The sequence below is a fragment of the Schistocerca americana genome, chromosome 3 (assembly GCF_021461395.2).
Source record: "Schistocerca americana isolate TAMUIC-IGC-003095 chromosome 3, iqSchAmer2.1, whole genome shotgun sequence".
Classification (NCBI taxonomy): Eukaryota; Metazoa; Arthropoda; class Insecta; order Orthoptera; family Acrididae; genus Schistocerca; species Schistocerca americana.
The window spans coordinates 725,950,761-725,963,729 of record NC_060121.1 but is presented as its reverse complement, the minus strand read 5'-3'; the positions used below and the strand labels follow the sequence as shown (position 1 = coordinate 725,963,729).

At 40.0% G+C, this 12,969-nt stretch overlaps 1 protein-coding gene across 3 annotated transcripts in view; it reads right to left on the bottom strand.

The window, feature by feature from the left end:
• The window catches only part of LOC124605601 (breast cancer type 1 susceptibility protein homolog), a 267,314-nt gene that overhangs the window by 238,270 nt on the left and 16,075 nt on the right, over nucleotides 1-12,969 (bottom strand). For all 3 annotated transcript variants that reach the window (XR_006978661.1, XM_047137393.1, XM_047137394.1), the window contains exon 2: nucleotides 3,904-4,121. Coding sequence is in view for 2 of the 3 variants with exons in the window: in XM_047137393.1 (XP_046993349.1) it covers nucleotides 3,904-4,121 (218 nt within the window). In the remaining variant the exon portion in view is untranslated. The remainder of the gene's footprint in view (nucleotides 1-3,903; nucleotides 4,122-12,969) is intronic.

Here is a 12,969-nt window from a genome sequence, read left to right as displayed (position 1 = left end):
TGCAGTAAATGAAGCAGGCAAAAAGGAATACAAAAGTCTCAAAAATGAGATTGACAGGAAGTGCAAAATGGCTAAGCAGGGATGGCTAGAGGACAAATGTAAGGATGTAGAGGCTTATCTCACAAGGGGTAAGATAAATACTGCGTATAGGAAAATTAAAGAGACCTTTGGAGAAAAGAGAACGACTTGTATGAATATCAAGAGCTCAGATGGAAACCCAGTTCTAAGCAAAGAAGGGAAAGCAGAAAGGTGGAAGGAGTATATAGAGGGTCTACACAAGGGCGAGGTACTTGACGACAATATTATGGAAATGGAAGAGGATGTAGATGAAGATGAAATGGGAGATACGATACTGCGTGAAGAGTTTGACAGAGCACTGAAAGACCTGAGTCGAAACAAGGCCCCCGGAGTAGACAACATTCCATTAGAACTACTGACAGCCTTGGGAGAGTCAGTCCTGACAAAACTCTACCATCTGGTGAGCAAGATGTATGAGACAGGCGAAATACCCTCAGATTTAACAAAGAATATAATAACTTCAATCCCAAAGAAAGCAGGTGTTGACAGATGTGAAAATTACCGAACTATCAGTTTAATAAGTCACAGCTGCAAAATACTAACGTGAATTCTTTACAGACGAATGGAAAAACTGATAGAAGCCGACCTCGCGGAAGATCAGTTTTGATTCCGTAGAAATGTTGGAACACGTGAGGCAATACTGACCTTACGACTTATCTTAGAAAATAGATTAAGCAAAGGCAAACCTACGTTTCTAGCATTTGTAGACTTAGAGAAAGCTTTTGACAATGTTGATTGGAATACTCTCTTTCAAATTCTGAAGGTGGCAGGGGTAAAATACAGGGAGCGAAAGTCTATTTACAATTTGTACAGAAAGCAGATGGCAGTTATAAGAGTCGAGGGGTATGAAAGGGAAGCAGTGGTTGGGAAGGGAGTGAGACAGGGTTGTAGCCTATCCCCGATGTTATTCAATCTGTATATTGAGCAAGCAATAAAGGAAACAAAAGAAAAGTATGGAGTAGGAATTAAAATCCATGGAGAAGAAATAAAAACTTTGAGGTTCGCCGATGACATTATAATTCTGTCAGAGACAGCAAAGGACTTGGAAAAGCAGTTGAACGAAATGGACAGTGTCTTGAAAGGAGGGTATAAGATGAACATCAACAAAAGCAAAACTAGGATAATGGAATGTAGTCTAATTAAGTTGGGTGATGCTGAGGGAATTAGATTAGGAAATGAGATACTTAAAGTAGTAAAGGAGTTTTGCTATTTGGGGAGCAAAATAACGGATGATGGTCGAAGTAGAGAGGATATAAAATGTAGACTGGCAATGGAAAGGAAAGCGTTTCTGAAGAAGCAAAATTTGTTAACATCTAGTGTAGAGTTAAGTGTCAGGAAGTCGTTTCTGAAAGTATTTGTATGGAGTGTAGCCATGTATGGAAGTGAAACGTGGACGATAAATACTTTAGACAAGAAGAGAATAGAAGCTTTCGAAATGTGGTGCTACAGAAGAATGCTGAAGATTAGATGGGTAGATCACATAACTAATGAGGAGGTATTGAATAGAATTGGGGAGAAGAGGAGCTTGTGGCATAACTTGACTAGAAGAAGGGATCGGTTGGTAGGACATGTTCTGAGACATCGAGGGATCACCAATTTAGTGTTGGAGGGCAGCGTGGAGGGTAAAAATCGTAGAGGGAGAGCAAGAGATGAATACACTAAACAGGTTCAGAAGGATGTAGGCTGCAGTAGTTACTGGGAGATGAAGAAGCTTGCACAGGATAGAGTAGCATGGAGAGCTGCATCAAACCAGTCTCAGGACTGAAGACCACAACAACAACAACAACAACAACAATCGATGTTTACCTGAAACAGCTAATATTATGAATTGCAATTATAAAATACTGATCCAGATTCGCCACTCTGGTATGCTTTCTGTCTAAGCTATCAGTATAATTCAGTACAATTCATAATTCCCAGTAATGATCAGTTGTTTTCTTTCAGATTTATTGAGATGGTGTTGGGAAATCAAATATTCACACTGCAAATTTTCCCCATTCCCTTTGACATTTCAGCCCCAAGTTTTCAAATGATGTCCTCAGAAAAGAAATGAAGGAAAGCAGGGTACATTTTCAACTCTTTAAACACCATAAAAGTGACAGATTTTACATTAGTATGCCAGTAAGGATGTACCCAAGAACAGCTTTTAAAATTTGGTTCAGTAATTTTCTTCAAACACATAACAAGATACGTGAAGTGAATGAATCGTTTCAGTCAGATTAGCTTTCTTTGTGGATACTATCTGCAGCAAATGAACTTAAGGATGGTAACTAGTTGATTAAGTCAGTTTTCTGTTACAGTAGCTTATGGTAAACTTTTGAAAGATGTACCATCAAGGAATTACAATATGACAACAGCTCGCATGAGAAAGAACTGATTATCAAGAGTTGTGAGCTATTACTTGTAGTTTAAAAACTAGAAAGTTCCATCTTGAAACTCAGCTGTGAGCATGTCATTTGCAACAGTATACACAAATAACTGCTATGCAATTTTATCAAAACATCAATTGCTCTTCTGTGAGTGTAAATTTACAATTGGTGGTGTCCTGATATACAAACTGTTATTTATTGTTCTGTTTATACCTATGTGGTTTTTTTTTTTTTTTTAATCGTGTTGTTACTGTAATTTTTACTGTGATGTTACGAGCCATACGCTAAATAAGTAATAATCAAATATTCGAATGACATCTGGTTCTAACATTCTATGTGCACCCTTATTCTTAAATCGAAAAATTTAAGAGTCACATAAACTCATGAACAACCATTATTCTTACGACTCACAAGTAGATAAGAGGACTAATGATACCCACAAACTAAGCACTGTGTGCCACACACACTGTTGTATTTTGAGGAATACAAATGCAACTGTAACAAGCAATGCTGTTTATCATACATTTCCTTCTCGAGAAAAATACTACGACACTACAAGCAAAGTAGGAGAAAGATGCTGGTCATGTGGGGTTCACCCCAAGCTGTGAGTTATGTTCAATATTATGAAACAAGGCCTTTGTCAAAAATAGATGACACACACACACACACACACACACACACACACACACGCAATGTGGCTTTAGCCATTAGGGGCTGAAGTTATATGTGTGAGTTATGTTTGTGCGTGCACGTGTGTGTGTGTGTGTGTGTGTGTGTGTGTGTGTGTGTGTTTGTTTTCAACAAAGGCCTTGTGGGCCGAAAGCTTATATTGTGACAGTCTTCTTGTTGTGCCTATCTGCCACTCATCATCTCCACTATATGGTGGGTAGCAACTTTCCTTTTCACATTCCATCCTGGATTTTCCATTGTGATTTATGTTCAGATGGTCAAGTTGATTAAAATACTGCCCATAAAAGACAAAGGTTCAATCAATTCTGAATCTACCACACAATTTATAAAGAGAAATCTTTTTCTTTGCAAACCAAGAAGTTCTTGAATACAAAAGCAATGACATATGTTTCATGGAATATCACATTCTTTTAAGAAATATCTCTGATTTAAGCTTATCACAATTGTTGCTCAGTCACCTAAGAACAACTGTTTTATATCTTATATTCTCTTCTGTATCTCACTCTCTTTGCTTCCAGGCACTTTCTGTTCACATTACACAGTCTGTTATTGTTCATTCAAATAATATTAATTCAACTCATTCTAGCTACATTCAAACTTTTACGAGTTCAAGTAACCATATAGTGCACAGAGTAAGTCTATTCTGGTTCTAGATAAGGTACTGACGAATCTCTATTGCTTCTGATTTTAATGGTGGAGGACTAAAAAGGAAAAAGTTGTCTAAAATAGTATCATTATTAACACAAAACATTAACTCAATACTCACCATCAATGCCAAGATCAAGCTGCACAGCAATGGTAAGACGCTGACAGATGTCCACTAGAGCAGCTTTCTTTGGGTCCTCACTGATACCACGACGCCCAAGAGCAGTATTACATAAAGGACACTGTGGATGACGTGACTTCTGGAGAAGGGTGCTTACACAGTCTTGACAAAAGGAATGACGACATCGTGTCTGCACTGGATCCTTAAGCAGCTCCAAGCTGCAAAACCCATACAATATATGATAGCATTCTGAATACTTTTCATTTTTCTCATTAAATGGCAAATTACATAATATTTCATACCCATAACTAAGACCATATTAAAGTTGGAAATTTGATAGATCAATTTTAATAAAATAAGAGTAACAAAGCAAAGCTTAGCAAACAGAGGACATGGTTCCGATTTTTCCTGCCCTACATTATGGTACCACTCTTTGCGCCGGTGACTCCTGCATCAGACTCTACAAAGGCACTCTGTGCATGCAGTGCAGCAGGTGGTTGCAGAGGTTCACCTGGGTGGTTCTGTGCAGTGCTTACTTACTGGTACGCTTTGTGCTTCTCGTCTCAGTAATATGTTGCATTTGGTCTAACATCTCAAATTAGCTCATTGTTTTTAGGCACATTCTTGTTACATAGCATAGGATATTTTCTGTCACTCAACTTTTTATTAATTGACTACTATCCACCCTATGAATATTATAGTTTTAACAATGATGGTTGAGCCTTCTATATTCGTTGCCATACGGTTTAACATGTTTTAATTTTTGTAAGTTTACTTGTGTTTTTATCTGTTCTCACAATTGGATGCTTATGGTTCTGGTATTACTTCATATATAGGGGTTCAGTAATCATTTTTTACTTCTCATTGTTTAGATATGCACTTGATGATGTGGTTATAGACCATGAAACTCATAGTGCCTTAATAAAATTGGTTCAAGATAGAGCTGTTTGTGGAATTCTTGCTATAAAATGTACTACCACTGTGGATGCCCTGGTGACAGAGTCATTTGTAGATCTTTATGGAGACAGTTGCAATCCCCACTCAGCAACAATGAAAACACAAGGATGTTCAAACACCCACTGGAAACGGACATTGATTAGGGCCACTCTGTGGAGTAGTATCTGGCAAATACAGCACACAAAAGCAGACGTCATCACCAGAAAGGCTACACTGGAAAGTCATTGTAGACTACTGGTGGATTAGACAAACAGCAAGGTTATCAGTGCCCTTACACACATTAAAAGAAATGAATGTGGCTGAAATTACAAAAATGTTATACTGTGAAGAGGAATCCTATAAAATAACACTCACTCACATTGACCTCACAATTACTCTATTCGCATTGACCTCGCAATTACTCTATCTCACATACCCTAAGACCAATGGAGAAAGGAAAAAAGGTGCTATTCATGGGATTAAAACAGAAATAACACAACAGAGCAGCTAAAAAAGAAGAAGAGGAGGCAAAGGGCAATGTGACTGTCTGACCACTCACAAAAAATGGTTGAGCCAGTCGTCCAGTTAACATGTTGCAAACATTTCCCTTAAATTTTCGGAAATACGTTAGACAAATCACAAAACCTTAAAACTCTCACCATATTTGTTTGATTGTTACCTAAAATAGATGGTGGATCCGTTGGCAAATCCACCATTGCCTGCTAGTTAGAAAATAAAGCACAGTCTAACAAAATGTGGTGCACACTTATCTGTATGCCACAAGCACCACACACTGAAGATTCCTCTTGCTGGAGCAAGAAACCATGCATCATAGGGCTGTGCCCCATGCAGGGACAAGTAAGGAGAACCTCATCTCGTGAATGGCTGGAAGGAAGGACCTCACGGCCATGTTGTGGGCTTTACTAGACAGATAATACTGTCTGTCACTTCCAGCCACCCATCCCCCCATTAACACAAGACTATGTCTCAACAGTGAGGCAACAACATGCAGGGGGATGGCACACCAAGCTAACTGAGCATCGTGACACATCTCCTTGGCTGCTACATCTGTCCTTCATTCCCCACAATACCCAAGTGCCCTGGCGCTCAGCAGAAGGACATTTCTTTCCCCAGCCACTGTAGTTGGAGAAGGGCATTATGGATACTCTGAACTACTTTACTGATGGATACAAGCATTGTCGAGAGTGAAGGGCACTCAGAGAATAAGAATAGACGGGAATTTAGTAATTGAATCACGTCTCATCCACTCCAGTTCCCGCAAGATCACATACAGTTCCACATCAAAGACAGTAAAGTCTTGAGGCAGTCTGACCTTGAGGATAAGATCGGGGAATATAATGAAGTAACCAACAGAGTTCCCCTGTTTCAACTCATCCATAAAGACAGCTGTAGAGTAGCAATGTTCAGTTAAGATGGCAGAAAATAAAGTATTAAAAACATACGCAGGAATACAATCTCTCCTGTACTGCACAACACCTAAAATTACTCTGGGCCTCTGCAGTAATCTGGGTGGTAGATGGTTAAAACCCTGGGTTTGGGGTTGTACTTGCTCCTCGTCATGACTCCAGCAAACGCCGCGTGACGATCCCAAATAGCCTTGTTATTAATGGATGATTGGAGAAAAGGCATACCACAGGTTGATGAGCAACAGTATCATACGCAGGTGAATTCAGAGCTGTGAGAAACTTACATGCTTGACTCACCATGAGGAGTTGCTGTCAGATTGTAAGTGGCAGTTCACCAGCCTCAGCACAGAGACTGGGTACGGGCCTGGTCCTATAAGCACCCATGGCCAGCCTAATTCACTCATGGTGGACAGTGTCAATGATCTTCAAATAAGAAGGCCTCGCCGATCCATACCCTGTGCATCCACAACCTAGCCGTGAATGCATGAAAGCCTTTAAACCAGACCAGATGTCCCTTGTCTGCTCTCTAAGACCTGTGGCTCAGACTCTATGATGTTCAGTGCCTTCATGGTTCTGGCTTCAGGGTCTCTCAGGTGTGGTGACCATGACAATTTGAATCAAAAATGAGGCTCAGAAATCTCACTGCATCTCTAAAATGTAGAATGGTGTCCCTCAAATGCAAGTCAAAAATACCACCATGAAAACTATTAAAATGAACACTCTCTCTCTCTCTCTCTCTCTCTCTCTCTCTCTCATCTGGAGAAAATTGAAAGCCCATCTTTGCTACCCACCTCTAACCTCCACACTGTAAGTTGCCACTGACAGGTCGCTGTTGCAATGGCAGAAGAGGAATAGAAAACAGCAAAATCAATCACACATAAGAAACACTGTACAGGACTCCTTATTGTACACATGATACTGTTTATGGATATGGCAAACAAGGTAACACTCAAAACAATGCCCTGAGGACACCATTCTCCTGCTCAAAATGCTCCAACAGTACGCCACCAACTTGGGACCTAAAAACGTGTTTAGACAAGAAGGACCATATGAAGATGTGGAGATGACTATAGAAGTCCCAGATGGGGCTGGACAAGAATAATGTGTCTTCAAGTAGTGTCACATGCTTTCTAGGAAAGCCTGATGAATCGCCACCTCTACTACAGTCAGGTTGTTGACAGTGGACTGAAATCTCCAGAATCCACACTGACAGCAGCTACGGAGTTGCTTGGTCTCTAGCAATCACAGCACACAACGGTTAACTATTTGCCCCAGGGTCTTTCCTCCACAGTTCGTTAATGCGATACTTCTGGGACAATGTGGGGTCCTTCCCGGTTTTAGAAGAGGTACTGGAATTGCCTCTCTCCATGAGTTGAGAAAGTTGCTTGTCTTCCATATAAGATTAAAACATTCAAGGATGAATTACTTTGATGCTGCTGGCAAATACTGAAGCTCGCAGTACCAGATTTTGCCGTGACTGGATGCAGTATCAAAAGTGTCAGACAATGCCAATTCCAGTTACCCCATGGAGAATTGGCAGTTGTAAGACTCAGAACTGTGAGATCTGAAGTCCAACATGCCCTTCTCTGAAGTTGCATGGCAGTAGCAAAATGCCGGATCCTGGCTGACATCAGCAATATTCTTACAAGGGAACCTCCCCATCGCACCCATTTCGTCTTAGCTTCCTTGCACTTCCTATTTATTTCATTCGTCAGCAACTTGTATTTCTGTATTCCTGATTTTCCCGGAACATGTTTATACTTCCTCCTTTCATCAATCAACTGAAGTATTTCTTCTGTTACCCATGGTTTCTTCGCAGCTACCTTCTTTGTACCTATGTTTTCCTTCCCAACTTCTGTGATGGCCCTTTTTAGAGATGTCTATTCCTCTTCAACTGTACTGCCTACTGCGCTATTCCTTATTGCTGTATCTATAGCGTTAGAGAACTTCAAACGTATCTCTTCATTCCTTAGTACTTCCATATCCCACTTCTTTGCGTATTGATTCTTCCTGACTAATGTCTTGAACTTCAGCCTACTCTTCATCACTACTATATTGTGATCTGAGTCTATATCTGCTCCTGGGTATGCCTTACAATCCAGTATCTGATTTCGGAATCTCTGTCTGACCATGATGTAATCTAATTGAAATCTTCCCGTACCTCCCGGCCTTTTCCAAGTATACCTCCTCCTCCTGTGATTCTTGAACAGGGTATTCGCTATTACTAGCTGAAACTTGTTACAGAACTCAATTAGTCTTTCTCCTCTTTCATTCCTTGTCCCAAGCCCATATTCTCCTGTAACCTTTTCTTCTACTCCTTCCCCTACAACTGCATTCCAGTCGCCCATGACTATTAGATTTTCGTCCCCCTTTACATACTGAATTACCCTTTCAATATCCTCATACACTTTCTCCATCTGTTCATCTTAAGCTTGCGACGTCGGCATGTATACTTGAACTATCGTTGTCGGTGTTGGTCTGCTGTCGATTCTGATTAGAACAACCCGGTCACTGAACTGTTCACAGTAACACACCCTCTGCCCTACCTTCCTATTCAGAACGAATCCTACACCTGTTATACTATTTTCTGCTGCTGTTGATATTACCCGATACTCATCTGACCAGAAATCCCTGTCTTCCTTCCACTTCACTTCACTGACCCCTACTATATCTAGATTGAGCCTTTGCATTTCCCTTTTCAGATTTTCTAGTTTCCCTACCACGTTCAAGCTTCTGACATTCCACGCCCCGACTCGTACAACGTTATCCTTTCGTTGATTATTCAATCTTTTTCTCATGGTAACCTCCCCCTTGGCAGTCCCCTCCCAGAGATCCGAATGGGGGACTATTCCGGAATCTTTTTCCAATGGAGAGATCATCATGACACTTCTTCAATTACAGGCCACATGTCCTGTGGATACACGTTACGTGTCTTTAATGCAGTGGTTTCCATTGCCTTCTGCATCCTCATGTCATTGATCATTGCTGATTCTTCCGCCTTTAGGGGCAATTTCCCACCCCTAGGACAAGAGAGTGCCCTGAACCTCTATCCGCTCCTCCGCCCTCTTTGACAAGGCCGTTGGCAGAATGAGCCTGACTTCTTACGCCGTCATACCCAACTACAAGAAAGGTAGCAGAAGTTATCCATAAACTACAGTTCAACATCATTACTATTGTAGAACCATAGAATAATTCTGAGCTGAAACATAATGAGATATCTAAAAAAGAATGCCCAGCCAACTTGCACTTCTGTCTCGTGACATCCTTAAAGTTATAGATAAAGTGTGGACACAGTACTGTATTACTTGACTTCTGAAAAGCATTTGACTCTGGGCTACATCAATGTTTGTTAACAAAAGTACTGTTATTGGTGTATCAAAATAAACTTGTGGCTGGATTAGGATTTGTTGGTATAGAGGATGCAGCATTTAGTCTTGGATGGAGAATCATCAACAGGAGTAAAAGCAATTTCAGGCATGCTCCAGGGAAGTGTGTTGGAACCCTTGCTGTTCATACTGCATATTAATAATCTGGCAGACAATATTAATAGTAAACTCACAATGAAACGTCACTAACACCACCTCTTATTTTAACCCTTTCAGATCAACTGTTGGACTATGTCTGACTATGATTTTCCACAACAGCTCCGGTGTTGGACAATGTCCGACAAGTTTCCATTATTGTGCTTTCTGTCCATTCCATTGTTGGAACTCGTAAGGCACATGGCAGCACTTAGTACAAAGATCGAAACACTCAAAACGTGTTGCATTTGCACGTTTCTAGTAGGATAATGGCCAGCAGAAAATGTGTAAATGGTCATGATATTGCCAGCTGACTTTTCAACAACACTGAGGACAAAGGAGAATTTAGTGATTAAAGTGATCAGGAAGAAACTTCCGTTGTGTGCTGTATGTCAGTTCTAGTGAATCAGAATCTACTGGCAGAATGGAAACTGAAGAGAGAGAACCTGTAGCAAAAAGCTGGAAGGTTTATCATGATGGCAACGGTTATCTCACAAAGTTTCCTTTTTCTGTTACGCAATGAGGTTTCATCATACCTCACGGTGTTTGACCAAACTTTAACCTTGAATATTTCCAACTATTCTTCACTGACAATCTCATCAGTGAAACTGTCAATGCTACAAATTTGTATGCTAAGAAAAAAATACAGAAAGTAAATCAACTTACAAGAGGCCAAATTTCACACCCAAAGAGGGATGTTTCAATAGAAGAACTGGAGGCTTTCCTTGGTGTAATACTGAACATGGCCTTGAATTTTAAGGCAGGGTTAGCTGACTACTTTACAGAGGACTGGCTAGAATGAACTTGATTTTCCAAGGATGTTTTCTCTAATAGTCATTTTTCCCACCTGTCACAGCTCAGGGGAGTTAACTTACGAGTGGGAGCAATGTGACGAACATTAGCGAGTATATTGACAGTAAATTCAAAGAACATTATGTACAAAAAAAAGGCTATAGATGAGATTCAAAGAAAGAATTCAATTCAGTTGCTATAATCCAAAGATGCCTATGAAGTGTGGTTTGAGTTTTCTGTCTGTGTGATTCAGAAAATGGTTAACTGTTTTTCTCACTTTACATATTATGGAAAGACAACTACAGGAAGTCTAATTCATTCTGATTTACCTTTGCAATCCACATAGTGGTTCATTTGGCACAGCAGTTGCTAGCTTATGCAAGTGATTCAGGCTATCACATCTTTACTGAAAGGTTGCACACAAGCCATCAACTTGCTTTTGAATTGCACAAAATGAAATTTCATTAACAAGAACAGTTATGGGCATGAAAGTTTTTCATGACAGAGTCCCTGCATAAAAGGTTCTCAGTTTACTTGCCATGTCAAATTAGGATAAAATTCTGAGCTACAACAACTGCCCCATCACCATCAGGGGCTAAAACTGACTGTTGTGAACTGGCGAGGATGACTTTTTTATACCAACAGAATGACATTAATCTGCTGTATTACATCATGATAACAACACAGAAATGATGCATACCAAGTTGGTGCCCTCAATGTCCATAGATTTTGTTTGAGCTCTCCATCTAGTGTTGCCTGCAACACCATCCCTTGCATCAGGTGGTCAACGGTGAGAAGTCTTCTACTGTGATTTTTATTTATCAAGTGCATGCTTCCGTGCAATGCTGTGTGTATAGCCTGTTAATAGGCTGTCCCTCTGACACACCTGATTTATCAAAATATCTGTATTTAAAATGATGCTGATGCTCGATGCAGTGATGATTGACAGTGCATAGAGACTGGCCCACATAACTCTCACCACACTTGCAAGGAACACTATAAATTCCCAACACTCTCAGGCCAAGATTATCCACAACAGCAAGGAAACAGCATGCATCAATATCGTCTCAAATACAGGTATTTGGATAAATCAGGCGTGGCAAAGCACAGCCTATTCCAAATAAGCACAAGATTTTGTTTGGACAAACGAGAATATTTGTTCATGCATTAACCTATTTGGTCTCTGCGATCAGGGATGCAGCTGAAAGTAGACTTTGTGAAAACAACTTCAATACACAAATTGGCTATGCACTTAGCAATGCATGGAAGTGGGCAGTTGATAAATAAAAAGCGCAGAGCAAGACTTCTAGCAGTTTACTGCCTGATGTGAGGGACGGTACTGCAAGCAATGCTAGATTGAGAGCACAAACAAAATCTATGGACATCTGGGGCACTTCCATGTCGACATAATGATGGAATACAGCCAAAGAGATGGCATTCTTTGAGGATAAAAGTGGGAGCCTTGCCAGTTCACAATAATCAATTTTAACCCCTGACAATGATGATGGAGGCAATCATCGAAAGCTTGCAATTTTATTCCAATTTGATCCGGTGAGTAAACCAAGAACTTTTTATGGCAGTACAGTCATGTCTTGCAGAAACGATTTTCTACATGATTTGTAGACGAAGAAAATTGCTGCATATAAGTTATGTGCCTATCAAAGTGAGATGAAAATTATATGTCTTTCATTCCATGACAAGAGGCTAGTGACAATGCTGAGTACATTATTCGGTCCTCATACTCAACTGATCATTGGGTACACGAAGAAAGAGCCTGTGCAGTTCCTGAAATCCACTGTTACTTTGGAATACACAAAGTTTATGGGAGGAGAGGACAGGGCTGATCACTACTGCGCTTGCTATGGTTTTACGAAATGATCATTCAAGTTGTGGAAAAAATTATTCTTCTGTCTGATTGAACTTGCTGTAGTGAACAGTTATGTTCTTTACTCAACAGACAAAAACACACATGGAGAACAGCTACAAACTCATCACTCTTATACAAGAGATCTAATCAGACAGCTAGTCCATCAGGTAAGAAATACAAATTCAAAGAAGAGAGGACACCATCGAGAGGTGACTAAAAGGGAAGATGAACTTTATAAAGTAAAAGAAAAAGGATTGTGTGGTTTGCAGCAAACACAAGGAGAAAAGAGGAAGAAGAGAAACAATTTTCTACCACAAAACATGCAAGAGGAAGCCTGAATATCATCCGGAAGAATGTTGGAGAAGCACCATACAGAAAAAAATTAGAAATCACCACAAACAAATACACCATATGTAGTTTAAAAAACTAGTGTAAAAGGAAATAAAGTTGTAAGTAACCTCACAGTGCATTTAATTTTTTTACAACAATAGCATAATAATCAGTAATCTCTTACATACCTATC